This window comes from Amblyomma maculatum, chromosome 2 (assembly GCF_055883805.1).
Source record: "Amblyomma maculatum isolate TAMU_Amacu chromosome 2, ASM5588380v1, whole genome shotgun sequence".
Lineage (NCBI taxonomy): Eukaryota > Metazoa > Arthropoda > Arachnida > Ixodida > Ixodidae > Amblyomma > Amblyomma maculatum.
Window position 1 is genome coordinate 107,632,821 of NC_139345.1, and position 20,650 is coordinate 107,653,470.

The 20,650-nt window shown below is 50.2% G+C and overlaps 1 protein-coding gene across 2 annotated transcripts in view; it reads right to left on the reverse strand.

The window, feature by feature from the left end:
* Positions 1–20,650, reverse strand: part of RhoGEF3 (Rho guanine nucleotide exchange factor 3) — a 314,667-nt gene that overhangs the window by 161,855 nt on the left and 132,162 nt on the right. For both annotated transcript variants that reach the window (XM_084595002.1, XM_084595001.1), the window contains exon 2: positions 1,950–4,970. In XM_084595002.1, the coding sequence (XP_084451128.1) occupies positions 1,950–4,952 (3,003 nt within the window). In that variant the 5' untranslated portion in view covers positions 4,953–4,970. The remainder of the gene's footprint in view (positions 1–1,949; positions 4,971–20,650) is intronic.

Below are 20,650 nucleotides of genomic sequence, written 5' to 3' on the forward strand. Positions count from 1 at the left end.
TCAAAAGTGTATTGAAGCACAGCGATCGTACTTCGTTTCGATTAAGAAAAGCAAAGCTTGAAACGAAACACAATCACTTATTCAAAGAAATCCAACCGATTGCCGCCTTTCAAGCTAGTGAGCTCAAAAATAAATCGTGACTTCCGAAAATAAGTCTGGTCTGAATTGGCGGTTCGCTCGAAAATAGACCAAATGTACAATATGCAAGCGGCTTGAAATATATCTGCTCGAGCGCATAATATTTCGGTGCAGAGGTCTAGGAGTCTTGCTATTCATGCCAGATAAGCTGTTAACTATTACTGACCCCTTGTAACCTTTGCTACATACAATATTTAGATTATCATTCGAAACTTCGTCCTCACCTTTATTTTTTCAGAGAGGAGTGATTTCGCTTATTAATTTTTCAATCGGACCTTCAACCATGTAGCATTTTGGAGGATCAATTCTACTAGGCGCTCGAGAAGTCGCAAGGCACTCGTCTTGGGAAAGAAAAAAAAGCGAACCACTGCAGTCTTTTCCCATGCGCCAGTTCAAGCTCTTCCAATCATACAATTTACAACTCCCAGGACACACACACACACACACACACACACACACACACACACACACACACACACACACACACACACACACACACACACACACACACACACACACACACACACACACACACACACACACACACACACACACACACACGCACGCACACACGCGCGCACACACACACACACACGCACACACGCACACACACACGCGCACACGCACACACGCACACACGCACACACACACACACACACACACACACACACACACACACACACACACACACACACACACACACACACACACACACACACACACACGAGTAATACCAGAAAGGCTTCGGACGCACGGTACCTGAAAGCCAGGTTGCATGCCAGCAGCTGAACACAGTTTGTGCAGCTAGTTGCTACTTAATTTATCGCCGACTTGCTCGAGCAAAGCGCTTCGCGAACATCCGTGTGTTTTCCGTAAAGTATTTAAACATAATATATGTTTTGTTCTGGAGTGACCAGCTACTTACATTTAGATATTAAATTCATTACCAGCGATGTATGTTTACAACCAACCACATCCATACATGCCTCAAAAACAACGTAAAATAACTGGAAAGCATACACACACAAAAAAAAAATAATTGCAAACTTCTCTAGTGGCCATCAAGAACGGCGTGCGAGCCAAGACCCATGCAGCATGAGCGATCACCGTCGGTGGATACACGCGTCATTTGCCCCTGCCGCGATGCGCCCAAGAGCGCGGAGACGCGTTTTTTCCGCACTTGGAGAGCGGAAGCAATGCATATTTCGGCAAAACATTCGCATCACACTTTTTTTTTACTTCTTCACTAGATCGTGGGGTTAAAGCTTCTGCGTGTCCTTGCTCGTTCGCCTCCGGTGCGTGAGGTTTGATGCTTACGCCAGTGGCGACGACATCCTTTCACGTTACACAGTGTTTGGTAAGCAGCAAACTGTATACCATAATTTACAATAAAAGGCCGCACAGTAACAAAGGCAGTGAGCCCGCTGGCCAACTGGTGGCATAAGTCTGAAGCTATAGTCGCCTGCCTCCGAATTTCGCGCAGAATTCTTTTCGGCAGTGAAACGAAATATGTTTATCATATCATCGCTAGAACAAGCTTTTTTTATCAAACTAACTTCACATTCGCAAAGCAAAGATCCGGGATGTCTCTCCAAGGTATTCTCTAATATACAATTCATAAGATTCGGCGCCATTCATCGCGGATGGCCCAAGTTTAATAAGCCCCTATCCCCATAAAAAAAAAAAAATAATAATAACGTGAGGTTTAGCGCCGTTCCCTCAGCAATTTCTCGGCCAGAGGAGAGAGGCGCACCGTGCACAGTATCGATGCGCGGTAGACAAAAAAGTGCATTACGAGAGACTCTACTCACCTTAGGTTGCGGCAGCGGTTCACAGCCCGACGTCCCGTTGCACTGGGCGAAATGCTTGGGCATACAGGAGTAAGCGTTCGTGACACAACCGTTCACGGCGAAAGAGTGACTCTCGAACGAGAGCGGCGGCCTTCCGGGCGAAAGCAGGCCAGTCGTGGACAGCGTGGGCGCCGACGACGACCTCTGGTCCCAGCTGGACACGCGCACAACGACACTTACTCCGTTGCTCTCAGAAATGGTGCTGCTGGATGACGCCGAGGATGAACAGGATGAGGACGAGTGGAGCAAAGTACAGTCCGGATCTTGGCCAAGTTGGCCCGCGGCAATCTTGCTCGCGGCGCTGGAAGAAGAGTTCTCGTCACGTTCCTCAATGTCCGACATCCACACCTTAGGCGGCATCGCGATCGGTGGTTGACCGGCACTCTTCTTGCGATACGGAGATCGCGTCGGAGAAAAACCCACGGGTTGCAACGGCGGCGGCGGAGGCGGCGGTCGGTGCTCGCGCTGCAGCTGCGGCGACCCGTGGTGAACGTACTGCTGCTGGTGCTGACAGTGAGCCGGCGAAGAACCAAGGCTGCCGCCGTTCACGAGCTTTGGAGAACGGTACGGTGCAGGGGAGCCACTGGGCGCCGCGGAGGGATCTCTCGCTATACTGGGCACCTCAACGGAGTTGGACTTGCGGACACGAGGAGACGCGCGAATGTCGTCAACGCCGTCGTCCGCCGCGTCTTCCACGGAGTGTGACCTCATGGTCACCGACACTTTGCCGTTCGAAGCCCTGCTTATGGAAGGGCTACCGGTTGGGTAATCAATATGGAGAGCGGGTTTAGACGATGAAGAAGAGCCCGACACAGAAGGCAACAGGTGCGAGGTGCTCTCGCGCACCGGAGACTGGAGCGTCACGGGTTCCTCGCACGTGTCCTTGCGTAGGCTGTCGAACCAAGTCTCCGCAGCGCCGATCGCGAGGCCGCTCCTCGACTGCGGTTCGTTGAGGCGGCAAGGCAACTTGGATTCGGCGAACATAGCGAGCTCATTGAGCAGTCTCGCTGACTCGCGGCTGGTATTACCAACCCATCGCGACAGGGTCGACTCTGTTAGCGGTGGCGGCTTGTTGCTCGACTGGTCGGTGATGTCGCGGTCCTTGAACATCCCAGGCGGCGAGATGCACGTGTCGGCCAGCAGAAGGGCATCCACGCCATGGTCGCTGACTGATCGCGGCTTCGGCTGCACGCCTCCTCGCCAGGGAGACAGTGGGAGCACGTCTGCAGGTCGCACGTCTTTTCGGGGAACGGGCTTCGGAGAAAACGCGCAGGCGGTGGAAGGCAACTTGGCGGGAGACGCGCCGTTAAGAAGCCTCACCCGCTCTTCCGCGAGGTTCGCGTTCTGGCACGGTGGTTGTGGCATTTGCCGCCGGGACGGCGGTTGCCTCGGTTTTGGCACTATTTCAGTCACTAGTTCCTGAGCACTTTTGGGCGGTAATGTTGGCGGCTTGCAGCACGGAGGCAGCACCGCAGGCACAGCACTTAAGATGGGGTCTCGACCAGGCCCACTCACTCCGCCAGCGGCAGCCCTGCTGTCGGTAGTTTTCGTCCCATTCAGCAGCACGGTGGACATGCGACAAGAAGACGAGGCCTCTGTGTTGCAACACTCCTGCAGCGGCTCCGCGAACTTGACGGAGTTTTTCGCCGGCTTCGCGCGCTCCTCCGTTGGTCGAGTTCTTGTCCTGGGCAAAGTCATTTGCGAAGCCTTCGTACCTGTCGACCACCGATGAATGGACGAGTTGCGAATAACGGGAATAGTGACAGGTTTCACGGGCATCTTTTCGGAAACAGATGCAGCTTTCCTGAACACCGACGACGACGGTTGAATGTGCACGTCTCGCGAGTTTATCGAGTGCGACCTCGGCGGTGGCTGTCTCCTGGTCGCTGGCGCGATGACGATCGGCTGTTGCTGCTGCTGCGGCAGCGGCGCAACTCTCCTCGCCCGAGCGTCGATGACGACGTGCGAGCGGACGTCCTCCACATGGCCACTCCCGAAGGGTGTCTTACGAGTCCTCGGCTTCGGTATGGCCGACGGCTGGGACGCGCCGCTAGCACTCACCACTCTCAATTCGTGCCCGGAAAAGTCGCCCGCAGACTGCAGCGAGTAGACAACAGAGGGCTCGCGAACCTTGGGCCTCGACGCCGCGTGCAGGTCGACCTGGATGACCTTTGCTTCTTCGCTGCCGAGGCCCGGCACGTAGGACGACGGTTTCTCAAACTCCGGCCTGCACTGCGTCGTAGTCCTCGCCTGGAGCGAGCCGGACCTTGCGACCCTCTTGGAACTCCTCCGGCTCGCTGCGCTGCCGGCTTCGATGCAACCCGGCCGCGACATGTCGGCTCGCGCGTGAGCAGCACCAGTGGCCGGCGCGTCGCACGCCAGCGCGGCAGTGACGCCGGTCGTGTCGTGGGTTGACGATCCCGACGGCCACGCATGACCGGTCGCTGGGGCTGGCGGCGGCCGTTCCGTACGGCTGGCTCGCTGGTCCGCGGGACAGGCGCGGCCTCCGGCGTCATCCGACACTCCGGCGACCTCCCCCTGCTGTTCGACGCCGCCACAGGGCGGAACGCGCCGCCGCGGGCTGTGGGCGCTGCACTCGCAGCGCGTGGGTGGCGGCGTAGACAGAAGCGCGGCTGTCGCTTCCCTGGACGAGTGCGGCTGCGCTGCTGGCTGCGCTGGCGCCGGTGGTAGCTGCTGCTGTTGCGGCGGCGGAAATGGCGGAGGTTGTGGTGGCCCGTCCGCTCCGGCCATCGAGCTGCCAGGCAGCGAGGGGCGCGACCGATAGGTTCCGAACACCAGGTGCTCGATGTTCGTGTAGCCAGGGTCGAGCCGCAGGTCCACGGCCCGCTTAGAACCGGGCTTCTTGCGCACCTTGATGTTGTCGGCGAGGCGGAGAAGCCGGTTCCGGTTTCGGGCGATGCTGTCTAGCGTCGCCTGGTCCACGGCCTGCGCCGACGATGACATGGTGACGGTCAGCCCCGCCTGAGGAAAAGAGAAGGAAGGAAAAAACGCATGTGAATGTTGTGATATCACAGAGGAAACAAGGGAAACCACACAGTGGCAAGGAATTTAGCACACTGAGAGGAACGAAAATCATCTGACAAAGCTGTGCGAAAGATCGCAAATTAATCGCCCGTCATGCAATGCTTCTTAATTTCCTAGAGCACTGAAGTGCAAGGCATCTTTTGAGACGCATTGTTTACTAGATGACTGGCCAAGGCGATCAGCTGAACGATGCAATTTTTTTGTGGCAGCATAATTAAGATTCTGACATCCGCATCAACCATTTAAGCAACGCTATTTCACCACAGCTAAGATATTATGACATTTAGGTGGCACCCGGCGAGGTCGTGGATATCGCACAATGTTTACTCTTCTCTCTCTCGTGAGCACGGCGATGTCGGTATACTCGCGAGCTTTGCTTTTGACGTTTTTCTATTTTTTTTTAATTCGGCAGGTTAACCTACTGGCCTCGGTGAACGCACCGATGTGTTTAAAGACTACTTTCGCTGGCTATAAGCCCAGCAACATATATCTGGCGTCCCATAAATATTCTTGCGCGCTTTCAATAAACCATACTGTTACGACCAAGCATCCGCATTTGCGCGCTCTATTGTTCGCCTGTGGGCATGGAAAAGTTTTGTGAATATGTGGTGATGGTCCATTGGCTCTAAGTGAGCCTGTTTCCAGGAATCATGTTTTGTAAGCATGTTTTGCTTTGTGGACAACCTGCAAATGCCAAATTGGCCCTGTCAAGAGAACGTCTGGAAAAACACAAAGAAACGTCCCCCTGCGGGAAATAGCAGGAAGTGCTTTCTTTTGTTCACCCTTCCAGTCGAGAAGTGCTATCCTCCAGTGATGAATGCCTCCTATCCAAAGGAGACGACAGAGTGACATGTCCGCTGACGTGCAGGACAAGAGAAGAGCATGACTCATACGGCCATTAAGTGATTTCCCGGGAATGCAGGAAAGATTTGCAATTGTCGAAAAGGGACCATGTTGGGAGCCCTATGCGGCGCCACGTGCACTCGGGTTTCTGAGAAGTAAAACCCCCAGAACCAGCCTGTGGTTTCTTTGCTGAAGAATAGAAATGTACCTCCTCTCCTCGCCGTTCCCAAGCTTTTCCCGCCAACAAGTGATCACGCCCAACGAATGAATGCCGGACCAGTCAGTGCTTCAGACCATCAGTGCAGTGATGTGTTCGATTGGATGCCGATACCTGAGGGGCGTGCCCTGGATTTGGTTGGTCAGCATCTTCAGAGAGGGGCTGGACATAGGGGGTTTTTAAGGACGCTGCAGAGCACGAAATGTCGCTCTGGGCCCTGGGTAAACGGCTCATCCAGTCGCTTCTCGCTATGAACTCTTAACGCTTGTCATTTTGCTGATGTACCCTTCTTCTTCATGTAAATATTCTTGTAAATACGTTTTCTCAAAGTGCCAGTAAACCTGCTTGTACATATTTTACCAACTTCGAAGATTCAGTCCTTCTTCAACCCGGAGTCTCTGCACGCTACCAAGTGAAGGCCGGGTCGCCATAGCCCCAGCGTCACGACAACTGGTGACCAGCGGTGGGATCTGAATCTACAAGCCACAACATCTGGTGATTGGAGGTGGATCTGAAGCTACAAGCCACAACACCTTGTGATCGGAGGTGGCATCTCAAGCAACAAGCAGGAGCAACAATCGGCCAACAAGAGGGCAGCTCGGAACATCGATCGCATGTGTGGGTGAGTGCTTGGCTTTTCTTCTGATGTGGACCAGGTTCTAGAACAGGGTTAGATTTTAGAACTGGTAAAGAGAGTGGGGAAACGCCTTTAGGTTTGGTAGTTTGCACTGTTGTTTTGGAAGTAGCCGACACTCGGAGCGATCATGGACCTACAAAAGCTGCAGAAACCGGAACTGTTGCAATTGTGTGAGGAATTGGGAATTGATACAAGTGGTTTGGCACGAAAACCTTTGATTATAAAGGCAATCACAGATTTGGGAGCCGATGATGAGGAGCTCAGTGAAGCATGGAACCTCATCGGTCAAAAAAAGGAACAGCTCAGACAGCAGAAAGAGCGGGAAAAAGAGCAGAAAGAGCGGGAAAAAGAGGAAAAGAGGCGTGAGCGTGAACTTGAGAGGGAAAAAGAGGAAAGGGAGCGCGAACGTGAGTGGGAAAAAGAGGAAAAGAAGCGTGAAAGAGAAGCAAAAAAGCTGGACCAAGAAATTGAGCTCCGGAAATTAGAACTAGAGTTGAGCAAGAGGTCGGGCAATTGTCCCCAGCTAGCGGTACCTCTTCTCAACAAGGAGGCAGATTTCAAGATGTCAAAGTACATGCAGCCATATGTGATATCAGGGGATATCGGTCTGTATCTGGCTAACTTTGAGCGAACCTGCGAAAAACTGTCCTTCCAGCGAGACACTTGGTCTCAGAGATTATTGACGGTTCTGCCCTGCGAGGCAGCGGAGGTTGTCGCGCGGCTAAGCAAGGAGGACGCGGACAACTACGAGAAGGTCAAAGCTTGCCTTCTGAGAAAGTATAGGCTTAGCGCCGAGGCGTTCAGACAACGTTTTCGGAAAGCTACTAAGTCCAGGGACGAGAGTTACCCTGAATTCCTGTACAATTTAAGAGTTAATTTGGGCGAGTGGCTAAAGAGCACAGATTCCTACAGTGATAGGGACGCTGTAGTCGAGCAAATTCTTTTGGAGCAGTTTTATAACTGCCTCCCAGAAAAAGAAAGAAATTGGTTACAGGACCGAGGCGAAATTAAGTCGGCAACTGAAGCTGCCGAACTTATTGAGGAGTATGCTTCGCGCCGACAATTCAGCAACCCAGCAGTGGATAGGCCCCGCAATCCCAAGTTCAGTATGAAAAACCGTCAGGAAAGGCACTTTGCTAGAGTTGTAAACGAAGAAATGAAGGTTTCTTCAGGCAAATTCCCTAGAAAGGACGGCAGTGAGAAAAGTGGGGAAGTGACCAACGTGCAGAACACAAAGAATAAGCTTGAGGCTAGGAAGCCGCTCACATGCTTTAGGTGTAATGAGCAGGGTCACATTGCCGTCAACTGCCGGAAAGAAAAGATTGCTTTCTCGTATGTCAGGGACTGCGATGAAAATATGCAGCTTTTAGAACCCTACCTGCATGACCTAGTAGTCAACGGGAAGCCTTGCAAGGTACTGCGCGATTCGGCCGCAACGATGGATGTTGTCCATCCGGCGTATGTATCGCCTTCCGACTATACAGGACAGTGTGCATGGATCCGACAGGTAGTTGAGGAACAGAGTGTGTGCTTGCCGATCGCGAACGTGGTCATCGAGGGCCCTTTCGGCGAATTAACAACCGAGGCTGCCGTTTCAGGAAAGCTTCCTAAGTGCTATCCGTATTTGTTCTCCAACAAATCGGACATGCTGCTGCGAAAGAGGGGCATCCTTTTCGGAGACAGAGTTGTGCAAGCCTTAACACGTTCAAAGGCGCGAGAACTAGCTACACTGCTCATTCCAGAAAAATCCACAGCGGAGGAAACGGCAGTTAAAACAATGGTAAATGCGGAAGATAGCAGGTCAGAAAACTTTGAGAGCGAGGCATCTCAGATAAGTCAACTTGAAAGTGAGCTTGATGAGACGCGGAATGAGGACGTTCTTGAGAGTAACCTCTTGCCGCCAGTGTCTAGTAATCTCACGAGACTTTTAAGTGGAACCCGAGAGGACTTAGCTATAGAGCAAGCCAATGATCCCAATATACAGGAGATAAGGGAGCGCCACCGCGCCACTAAGACAGCAAACAATATTTCTTTCGAGATGAGAAAGGGAGTGCTGTATCGCTTATTCAAGGATAAGCGCGGAGTAGAGCGGGACCAATTAGTCGTTCCCCAAAAGTACCGCGGAGACTTACTGCGACTTTCCCATGGCAGCTCGTGGTCATGTCACCTTGGAATAAAGAAAACAAAGCAGAGGCTGTTGCAAGAATACTATTGGCCTGGATGTTTTAAGGACACGGAAAATTTTGTACGGTCATGCGACACGTGCCAGCGGGTTGGAAAGGCGCAAGATAAGTGGAAAGCTCCGATGGTGTTAGTACCAATCATTACCGAGCCGTTTCACCGGTTAGTAATAGATATAGTTGGGCCACTTCCTGTGACCGAGTCAGGGTACCGTTATATCCTCACTATGTTATGCCCAGCCACAAAGTTTCCAGAGGCTGTTCCGCTGCGCGAGGTGACGTCCGAGAGTGTAGTGGATTCGCTGCTGTCAGTGTTTGCACGAGTTGGATTCCCTTCCGAGGTACAAAGTGATCAGGGTAGCGTTTTCACGAGTGTCCTCACCACCTCATTTCTCGAGCGATGCGGCATTAAGGTAGTGCATAGCTCGATCCATCATCCGCAGAGCAACAGCGTAGAAAGATGGCACTCTGTTCTCAAACGAGTCCTGAGGGGACTGTGCTATGAAAACAAGCGCGAATGGGATACCTGCCTGCCTGCAGCGCTTTTCGCTTTGCGGTCAGTGCCGCACGAATCCACTGGATTTAGCCCAGCCGAGTTGGTGTACGGAAGGTCACTGCGCTCACCTTTGCGAATGGTGCGCGAAGCCTGGGAGGGGCGCGGAGAAGACCCAACAGTAGTAGAATTCATTCTGAACCTCTTGAATCGCTTACATAACACTAAGGAACTCGTTGAGGCCAGCATGAAGTCAGCCCAGGCTCGTTCCAAGGTGTACTATGATAAGTCAGCCCGTCAAAGGACGTTTTGTATCGGGGACCAGGTGATGTTGCTGAGAAGTTCAAGGCAGAATAAGCTCGAAGTACAGTGGGAAGGACCGGCTGAAGTCGTTGCAAAGCTTTCTAACACTAACTACGCAGTGAAAATTCCCGGTAGGCGTAAAGAAGTGCGCATTTATCATTGCAATCTTATGAAGCCTTATGTGCAGAGGGAAGCCGTGGTAAATCTAACGTTAAACCTTCCCGAGGAGATGGGGGACAACTTGATTTGCCTCAGCGGAAAAGGAAGCAACGCTCAGGAGCTTCTCAAAAAGACGGAGCAGAGAGGAGAACTAAAGAAATCCCAGCTGTCCGATCTGGGCGAGATAATAACAGAGTTTGAGGCCTGCTTCGTGGACAGGCCAGGCAGAACTGATTTGACTGAGCACGATATTGAGCTGACTTCAGACGTGCCAGTGCGATCAAGGTGCTACCGATTTTCTCCAAGGCAAAGAGAAATTCTGGATAGGGAAGTAACTCGCATGCTGGAATTGGGAGTAATAAAACCCTCGGAAAGCGATTATGCTTCGCCTATGATCTTAGTAGAAGCTCCAGGTAAAGACCCTAGGCCTGTGGTAGACTACCGAAAGCTAAATTCTCTCACCAGGGATCAAGTGTATCCTATTCCGAATATTGAGGAGAGAGTAGAACAGGTCAGTAGAGCGGCATATGTGACTACGCTGGACCTTACTCGAGGATACTGGCAAGTACCGCTCACTGAACGCGCCAGCAGATACGCGGCTTTCGTCACTCCGACGGGCAGCTACCAGCCAACAATGATGAGTTTCGGGCTCAAAAATGCTCCATTTTGTTTTTCCCGACTCATGGATAGGGTTTTAAAGGGGTGTGAAACATTCGCGGTGCCTTATTTAGACGACATTGCGGTTTTTTCCGACTCATGGGCGGACCATATGGTACATCTAAGAGCTGTACTGAGCCTTTTGCGTCAAGCTGGACTAACCGTAAAGGCCGAGAAATGTTGCCTGGCAAGGGCGACCGTGGACTACTTGGGTCACAATGTAGGTCAAGGTTTCAGGAAACCCAGCGAGATTAAGATTTCTGCGGTAGCAGACTACCCGCGGCCGAGCACGAAGACGGAAATTCGAGCATTCCTGGGTCTGACTGGGTACTACAATCACTACATCCCTAACTATTCAGCTTTGGCTAGCCCTCTGACCGACGCTCTCCGCAAGACAGAACCGACAAATGTAGTCTGGGACGAACAAAAGGAAGCCTCCTTCGTAAACCTGAAGGCTGTGCTGATTAGCCGTCCGGTATTGCGAGCTCCAGACTATGGCCGAGAATTCACGGTCCAGTGTGATGCCAGTGATCGAGGGTTAGGTGCTGTTCTCTGCCAGAGAGATGACGACGGTAATGAGCACCCCGTGCTCTACTTGAGCAGAAAACTGAGTTCTAGAGAGAGGGCTTATTGCGCGTCAGAGAAGGAATGCGCTTGCATTGTACGGGCCATTCAAAAATTGCAGTGCTATCTTGGAGGGGCCAAATTCACCGTAGAGACGGACCATTGTCCCCTGGCTTGGCTGCAAACTGCGACATCGAAGAACAGTCGCCTTCTTAGGTGGAGCTTGATTTTACAGCAGTACAATTTTGAAATAAGATACAAAAAGGGGAAGTTAAATGGGAATGCGGACGCGCTTAGCCGCTCTTTCTAAGCGGTCCGAGATGTTCCTCACCATGTATCCAAATTGATAATCAGGTTTTTTTTTTTTTTTTTCGTGCGCTTGAATATAGATGACTATGTAAAGCAGCACGTTTGGTTTTCGAGGCATACGTGGGTCCTGAACGTCTTGAGAGTGGGCTTTTCTCGAACAACAATGGCAGTTTTCTTTTGACCTGGTCTCTTCAGACGGGAGCCGAGTGCTTGCTTCGACATGTGGTTGAGTTTCAGATAGCTCAAGCAATTTGGCCTACAACAATCAAGACAACGCGACATGCAACAGCGAGCTTCAAGCGTTCACGTGCAGGCCATTAAGTCGTCTCTTCATGCAGCAGCTGCGGCTGCTGCCCTCCGAGTCTCTTCTGGCGGGGGAGGAGGCTGTTACGACCAAGCATCCGCATTTGCGCGCTCTATTGTTCGCCTGTGGGCATGGAAAAGTTTTGTGAATATGTGGTGATGGTCCATTGGCTCTAAGTGAGCCTGTTTCCAGGAATCCTGTTTTGTAAGCATGTTTTGCTTTGTGGACAACCTGCAAATGCCAAATTGGCCCTGTCAAGAGAACGTCTGGAAAAACACAAAGAAACGTCCCCCTGCGGGAAATAGCAGGAAGTGCTTTCTTTTGTTCACCCTTCCAGTCGAGAAGTGCTATCCTCCAGTGATGAATGCCTCCTATCCAAAGGAGACGACAGAGTGACATGTCCGCTGACGTGCAGGACAAGAGAAGAGCATGACTCATACGGCCATTAAGTGATTTCCCGGGAATGCAGGAAAGATTTGCAATTGTCGAAAAGGGACCATGTTGGGAGCCCTATGCGGCGCCACGTGCACTCGGGTTTCTGAGAAGTAAAACCCCCAGAACCAGCCTGTGGTTTCTTTGCTGAAGAATAGAAATGTACCTCCTCTCCTCGCCGTTCCCAAGCTTTTCCCGCCAACAAGTGATCACGCCCAACGAATGAATGCCGGACCAGTCAGTGCTTCAGACCATCAGTGCAGTGATGTGTTCGATTGGATGCCGATACCTGAGGGGCGTGCCCTGGATTTGGTTGGTCAGCATCTTCAGAGAGGGGCTGGACATAGGGGGTTTTTAAGGACGCTGCAGAGCACGAAATGTCGCTCTGGGCCCTGGGTAAACGGCTCATCCAGTCGCTTCTCGCTATGAACTCTTAACGCTTGTCATTTTGCTGATGTACCCTTCTTCTTCATGTAAATATTCTTGTAAATACGTTTTCTCAAAGTGCCAGTAAACCTGCTTGTACATATTTTACCAACTTCGAAGATTCAGTCCTTCTTCAACCCGGAGTCTCTGCACGCTACCAAGTGAAGGCCGGGTCGCCATAGCCCCAGCGTCACGACAATACACTGTTTCAAAACAATTAAATCACGAATAAAAGGCTTTTACCTGACCTTCCGATTTCAAGGGCGCCCTTAAAAATAACCGAGGCAAATCATACAGTAGTTTGAACTAACGCTAAAAAAAAAAAAATAAAAATCGCAAGCATCGGAAGTCTTACGATAGCTAAATCATCATTGAAAAAAATCTTAAGTTCCCGAGTAAAAGGAAGCAAAGGGCAATATAAGTCTTTCGTCCGCGCCGCAAGACGAAGCGTGAATGTATCCTAAGGAAAAGCTCAGGGGGCACAGATGTTTCGAAACTGCCGCCACGAGCGATAATCAGCTCCCGTATCAGAGTTGTTGCAGATTGCGTTTTCACCTCAATCAGAATCAGAAAATGCCGTAAATGATACGATAAAACTAGACGACAGTACACTGTTTCAGACCCCTTTTCACAAACCAGACAGCAGAAAGTGGGAAGCTTATTGGCGAATGCAGTGGCAAACTTGAAACACAAAAGAAATTTGCTAAAGCTCCATGAAGGCGACAGATCCGCACCCCAAAACGACATATGACGACAAAATAAAGAAAAAAAAATCTCACAGTCGGCCTTTTACGTGAGTGACCATGCCTGTAATGCGCTTAGAAAGTTAGCTTCGTGTTGAAACCAACAAAGGAAGACGGAAAATTTATTTGCTCACCTACTGTTTTATGTAGAGTCTGAATATCCAAGGTTTTAAGGGTGGTGGTAGTGGTGGGGAAAAATTTATTTCTAGCGGATACAGACAGACAAGCGACCCCAATTCGACGGCGTTTTCAGCTAGCTGGATGAGCTTTATCTGTGTCCCCAGGACGGGGCTGAGCAGTAGAGCCTCCCAGTGATCAGAGTCGCGTATGAAGTGGCTCGCAGGTAGGGACTCTGGGCATTTCCAGATCATGTGATTTAGATCGGTTTTGGAATCCCAATGTTTGCCTTTGTCTGAACACAGTCAGCACAGAACACAGACAACATAATTGGGGATTTGGATAGGTATTAGTTTGAAGTTTACGCCATTTGGTCTGGCGTTTGGAGACCGCTTTGGAGAGAAAACCAATCGGGGCCCCGACGCGGTGGTGCAGTGGAAAGACGCCTGACTATTGTCGATCCCGACTGCCGGCGGCAGTGTTTCGATGGAGGCGAAACGAAGAGGCGTCCGTGTGCTGTACGATGTCAGCGCACGTTAAAGATCCCCAGGTGGTCCAAACTACTCCACTGCTGGTTCAATTACTCCCTCCACTAACGGCTCCCCTTTCTCTCTTTAAACATTCAATCCCAATTTCCTTCCTTCCTTCCCTTACGGCGTGGTTCAGGTGTCCACAGAATTGTGACAGATACTGCGCCTTTCCTTTCCTGAGAACCAGTTATTATTAATATTACTACTACTACTACTACTACTACTACTACTGCTATCATCATCATCATCATCACCATCATTATTATTATTATTATTATTATTATTATTATTATTATTATTATTATTATTATTATTATTATTATTATTATTATTATTATTATTATTATTATTATTACCGAGAACATCTCTGAGGACCGCAAAGGCTGTTGTAAACGCTCCCTCGCCTTGAGTAATAATATGAGGCCGAGCGGAAACCTGCTCTAGTGTACACAGAAGGAACAAACACAGCAGCAACAGCAGGAATGCGACTGAAATCGACGGCTCAGAGGAGTGGCGGTCGCCCAGTGGCGATAAAAGGGCGCAGAAGCCAAGAGCGCGTGGTCTTCCGTCCGGCGTTCGTGAACGCGCGCGACATGGCGAGGTAAAGTGCTGCGCAGCCATCCGAAACGTCCTTTCAGGGGTGAGAGAGGCGAGAGGAAGGAAGAAGATGTCGGCCGAGCAAAAGCAGAGCGCGTGCGTGGCGGCGTCCTGCATCGGCGACCTGCTCCTTGGTGAGGTGGACCGGACGTGCTCCGAAGGAAGGCGGAACAACGCGAGGGAGACACTTAACCTGGGCACCACCCTCTCTTCCCCTCTCTGCTTCGGTTGACATTGTGTGTGCAGACAAGCGTGGCGCTTGTCCATTGTACCGGGTCGCGCGCGGTGAAAGTGCCGAGGGGCCGCTAATCTGCCGCCGCCGGCGTCGTCTGACGAAACACTGAACGTCTTGACCCCGAAATTCCGGTCCGGGTCGCTAGCGGTCGCCGAGTGTCGTACGGACAGCGAAATCGAAAGGGAGCGGGCGGGCCAGCGAGTAACTGCAGAAAGTAGAATTGCTCGCCTTAGGGCTAGTTGGTTGCAACTTTCCTAGGGTGCCAACCTGAGCGTATCCTCGAAAGAGAAGATGCGAACAGAAAGGCAGGACATCCTAGGATTTTGGACTGAAGCCGCTTCCGGCTTATGACCCTTGCACATACCGCACCAATACCTATAATGAATGAACCTATGCAAAGAGGCTGACTACGCATTCGTCCACATTGCCAGCATCTGCTATGGCATAATTTGTGGCGCATACGCATCAACGGCTATCACGTGCGCACGTGTTGCATCATCGCGTGCGATTAAGCGTATAAGTAGGACAAGCCTTTCAAAACCTGCAGAAGACACTTACGTGCTTGGAAGAAGAGGACCTGAAAGGCTGGGATAGTAAGCGTATCAAGGTGTGGATTAAAAGGTGGATTACGGTGATTAATATGCACGTCAAAGGGCGGATTAATTGATCTTTCTTTCTGCCCTTCCACCAGAATGTTTTCACGTTGACTCCCCGAGGACACTGTAAAACGATGAAATGCCCGGCGAGCTCGCCTTGCTTGGTCGAAAACAACGGAAATGAGACACGGGCGAAAAGGGACCGTAACGGAGGACACAAATACCGCGCATTCAGTTTTCTTTTAAGGGATAGCACAAATTAAATTAGATCAAATCAAGTCTTTATTCCCACCTTGTTCTCAACAGATGTTCTCAACAGATGGAGGACTACAAAAAGAAAAAAAAAGCTGCGTTCGTTGGTGTGTTTTCCTGGCTTTGTCTTGGCCGCACACGAGCTGACATAGGTATCGAAGGTTACTGAGAAGGAAGGGAGAAAAAAAAAAAGAAAACGAGCACCGAGGTGACTTTCATTCAAGCAGTGAAACTGTAAAAGTCACACGAGACACCTTCATGTCCAGCGAACCAAACAGCGGCCTTAAGCGTAGCCTTTGCGCTTGATGACAGGCTTAAGTTTGCCACGTGTACTAATTTTCACAAGCACGCAATTAACAGACAAGAAGCGTATGCATACGAAAACACTGTCAGCAGCGCACGCGCCCAGACGGCGCGCAAGCGCACATACAATATCGGCCAGCGTGAGTGTCAGGCTTGTCTCAGTGTAGACAATGGGCTCAAGATCTACTTCAACACTGACCAGACACGCTCGTGGAAAAGTGGAAACTGGTGGACGGCAATACAAAGGAGGCTCGTTAGGGCAGCAGCGGCGGCGCGCCGATGAACTGCGGCAGAATTGAGGGCCGCGCCCGCCTTCACAAAAGAACGGGCGGCTGGTTTCCTGGTACCCATACAGGAGGCACCCAGTGAAAGGTCGCGTGGGTACAAAAGCTGCAACTTTACAGCCCGAAAGAAAACAAAAATACGGAACAGAATTAGATCGGAGTCATTATATGAAATAACATTATTCTAGTCACTGCGCATTTTCGTATTTTTTAATTTTTTTTTATTGCTGTGGTTGTTTCTCCTGTACTGGACAGCCATTCGGTATAAAAGGTGCCAGTCGCAATCATAATATGTCATAACCAAAAACGCCACCTCTAGCGCATGGCGCAGAAAGCCAGCAATTTTGGAGTTTTTGCGCTAACTATAGCAAAGTGCGTCTCACGCGTTTCTTATGCGTTAAAATTTGTCGTGTGTGAAGTGTGCATATCACTGTGGTATCACATGCATTCACGTCATAGAGGTGAACCCGACAGAGGGACGACTTGTGATTTTATTTCTGGGAATGATTGATTGACTGATTGATTGATTGATTGATTAATTAACTTCATTTTCCAACTGATTAGGGAATTAGGGTAGGGATGCCCATCCGTTTAAACGGCGGCTTGGAGCTCTTGAGTTCCGGCGACGTCTTCAGCCAGATGGATAAGTGCAAGCTGTATTTCGTGGTCCCAGCGGAGCATCACAGTCTGCCAAAGGGCCTCTGTTATTTCTTTCTGATGTGTTTGCGTTATATTTGGGCATGTCCAGATCATTTGAGCCATGTCTGCTGTGTTTTTGCAACTTTTGCATGTCTCTTTGTATTGTGTTGAGTACCACCTGCTCATGAGCAGAGGGTTGGGATATGTTATTTTCTGTAGGAGTCTCCAAGTGTTCTCTTGCTATTTCTTCAGTAATCTGTCGGCCGGTGGGTATACCGCTCGACTTAGTCTATAATGCTGTGCTATGTCTTGATATCTACGTAGTCGGTCCCGGTCGCTATCGCTATCATGGTAGGGGCCAGGGCCCACTCCGAAATTTATACCTCGGGCGAGCTTGTGAACCCATACATTTCTCTATAGCCGGGAGAGGGCCGGTGCCCATATCATCTGAATGTCTCCTTTCGATTAGCCTAGATTTAATATATTGTACGCTTCTTTTAAGATTCTCGCTTTGATATAATTCTCCACCACGGACTTGGAATCACTGATTATTATTTTTGTCTCTGTACCTGTTATTGCCAATTTCTTCCGCCGTTTTTGCAGCTTTAGTGCGAACAGAGCAGCTAACTTTAATGTCTGGTTTTCATTTGCTACTACTATCCCAAGCTGGAACGCCCTCGGACTCAGCTGCGTCGACGAAGATAACATCCACATTATCGCCGTAGGGCTTTTGTAGGGTCTCGGCTCTTTTCATTCTTCTATTCTTATGATGTTCTGGATGCACTTTTTTTTTTTTTGTGGGGAAGGGAGGGGGGGGGGGGGATTAGGGGGATTTTTAGCCTTTTTCTGATGTCTAACGGTCTGTTTTTATGCTACTATGTCCACCATAGGAGATACTGAGGCTCTTTAGTATGTTTCTTCCTGTTTGTGCTCTGGTGAGTCCCCCTGCATCTTCTCTTTTTCGCATTTAGTGAGACGCCGATAAAGGGGTCGCGCACGCTATTCTGCTCATCACGAAAGCCTGCACCGGGCTCGTAAATTAGCCTCTTTCATACCTGTCTTCCGGTTGGTGATGAGCCTAAATTAATTTGCTGCGTGCTGTTTTCGAGTCTACTGATGGCTTCACTGCGGCGTCCGCTTTGGAGCCACATCTGGACGGTATAAAAACAAACATTGGTGTCGGTGTTACAATATCGCTGTAAATTCTTCACCCTGCTGTGGATCGGCGAAAAGCTTCTGTTTCTAGTTATTTTTTTTTTTTTTTTGCGCCATGGGAAAGAATTTTTGCTCAAATGTTCATAATCTACGATGTTAAAGAAAGTACAAAACAAACAAACAAATAAATGAATGAATGAATTCGGGCAGCTACTAGGCTTAGTGGGCGCGAATTATTTGGTCGCCACAGGGGTACGACGTTATAATGCGCTTACGTTTAAATAGTTTGATGCTGTCTGTACGAAAAAAAAAAAAAAGAATGGTTAGAAACTACTTAACTGAGGGACTTACACGTTTTTTTTTTAATTATTACTTATGACTACGTTTTGTTTATGCTGATATAAAAGTGCGCATAAAATTAAATTACCGCTATTTGCAGTTCAGCATCGCAGTTTTCAACCGACACGGCGTTGCGTGCGGATATTCAGAAGCAACCATTCTCTCTCTATATTCTAAACCTCTCGTGAGCACACAGCGGCCACCATACACAGCGCGAAAATGTGGCGCCTAAGTATGGGTCCGCTGTTCTAAAGCTCCTTAATGAGGTGCGAAACGCATAAATAAGGACGACGCCCGTTTACACCCATCCTGTTTCATGGCTGCAGGAACGCGGACGACGCAGTGCCAGCGCAACGCAGAACGCGCAGAAGTCGCGTTCCATATTTCGCTAGCAAATGACAACGAACTTCCGCAGTTTGTCACTTCCGAATTCGAACGCGCACAAATCGACACGGACAGCGCCTCGGGTTCGTTCAACGCGGAGATGACGACGACTGTAGTGCAAAAGTCGACGTAAGCACATGCAGCAGTGACGCTTAACCTCGAGGAGAATCTACCCGTGCATACCCGTCCTTTACCCCGCACGCTCCCACGCGCGCACATTTCCTGAGCTACGAGCAAGTAAGTGTCAGCGCGCGCACGGTCATCAAGGTCCGCACGCGCGACCGCACTGCAGCGCAGCAAATGGCCGGGGAAGGAAGTCCGCTCCACTTACGGAATAAGGCCGATGACAAAGCCCCGCGGTCGCAGCTACGACGAGACGCATCGAACGAGTCTCGCGCCACGAGACCGGCACGAATCCCCGCGCCAGCGGCGCGGGCTCAAAGACCGAGTATATGGCGGATATATTATATGGGGGCGCGTAGCGGGAGGCGCATCCGCGGCACCTGCTATCTTCCACGTCTTAGGCCGCTCCTCCAGCGTCACATCGCACCCCTTCCTTCGCATATCCCACGGATGACTTCCCTCCCTCTCAAAAGAGAGATCGAGAGAGAGAGAGAAAAGGGCAAGCGCATCTCGCAAAATCACCGTGCGTCCGGGGTGTCGTTTGCATGCCGTAATGACGGCTTTGTAAAGGCAACGACGGTGACGTCGTTCAGAAAACGCAAGAAATAAATAAAAAAAAAGCATAATTCGCATGAATTCACAGAGGAACATCAGGAGGGATATTCCAGGCTCGAGCCGCGCAAAGTAAGGCAGAAGAGTGGCACAGGCTGATGTGGCATGTGCAGCGCTTGCGAAAGTGGCTCTCTAAGCGCCATATATTTCACAATGCTAGGTCAGCCTTTTCAAACTAGAGAGAATAACGAATTTTGTTAGCGCAAATCAAAACAAGATTCGAGCCTCGGCGTTGCCGCAAATAGGCAAATATATTGTCTAGCCGCACGTCTGAGTTATTTTCCTCTGCTTTTTGCCTTTTGTCCGTAGTCTATAGCTACACCACGTTATCTACGCTTTCTAAAAGTGGCACTAAGATGTTCTAGTGCGCAGGTATTTACCTAAAGAAACAGTTGCGGCCAGATTCGCTCCCACTGAAACCGTGCGCTGCAAGGATGTATTTCCTCTAAGCGAAATCAGACAAACCCAGAGACAATGCATACAGCCAACGCGAAGGTGTAACGCTTGAAGCAAGCCGCGAAAGCAACGAGAAGTGGAGAGGGCACGCAGAGCAAGGAATGGAAGAAGCAAATTCTAGGGGGCACTTCCACTGTAACCACCACGTGTTAATTTAGCCAGCAGAAATCATTGCAAGCCTAGTTAACAACTCGGAACATCAATGCATAGTGAAAGTGTTAACCATAACGGTGATATCAGTTAACGACCACTCGAATATTTCTTATGATAGCGCAAGGAAGATGACATCTACATGACCACTAGGATAAAACTCCACTCTAAACGAAATCAAACATTTCTATGACATCTCAGAGAACTCTTAATTCTTCTTCCAGCGCAATTTTTCAACGGTTACTTATGCGGAAGCGGTAAATACTCACACTCGCCCACGTTATATTAAAATGAAGCAGAGAGCGGCGCGGTGAGGTGCTGCTCTGAGCTGAGCTCTGTTGTGTTGAGCTGTGCTTGGCGGCGCTGTGCTTCGGTAGGCTATGGTGCGGTGTAGTGTGCGTAGTGTAGTGTAGTGTAGTGTAGTGTAGTGTAGTGTAGTGTAGTGTAGTGTAGTGTAGTGTAGCGTATTGTAGTGTAGTGTAGTGTAGTGTAGTGTAGTGTAGTGTAGTGTAGTGTAGTGTAGTGTAGTGTAGTGCGGCGCGGTGCGGTGCGGTATGGAGTGAAGTGGTGCGGTGTGG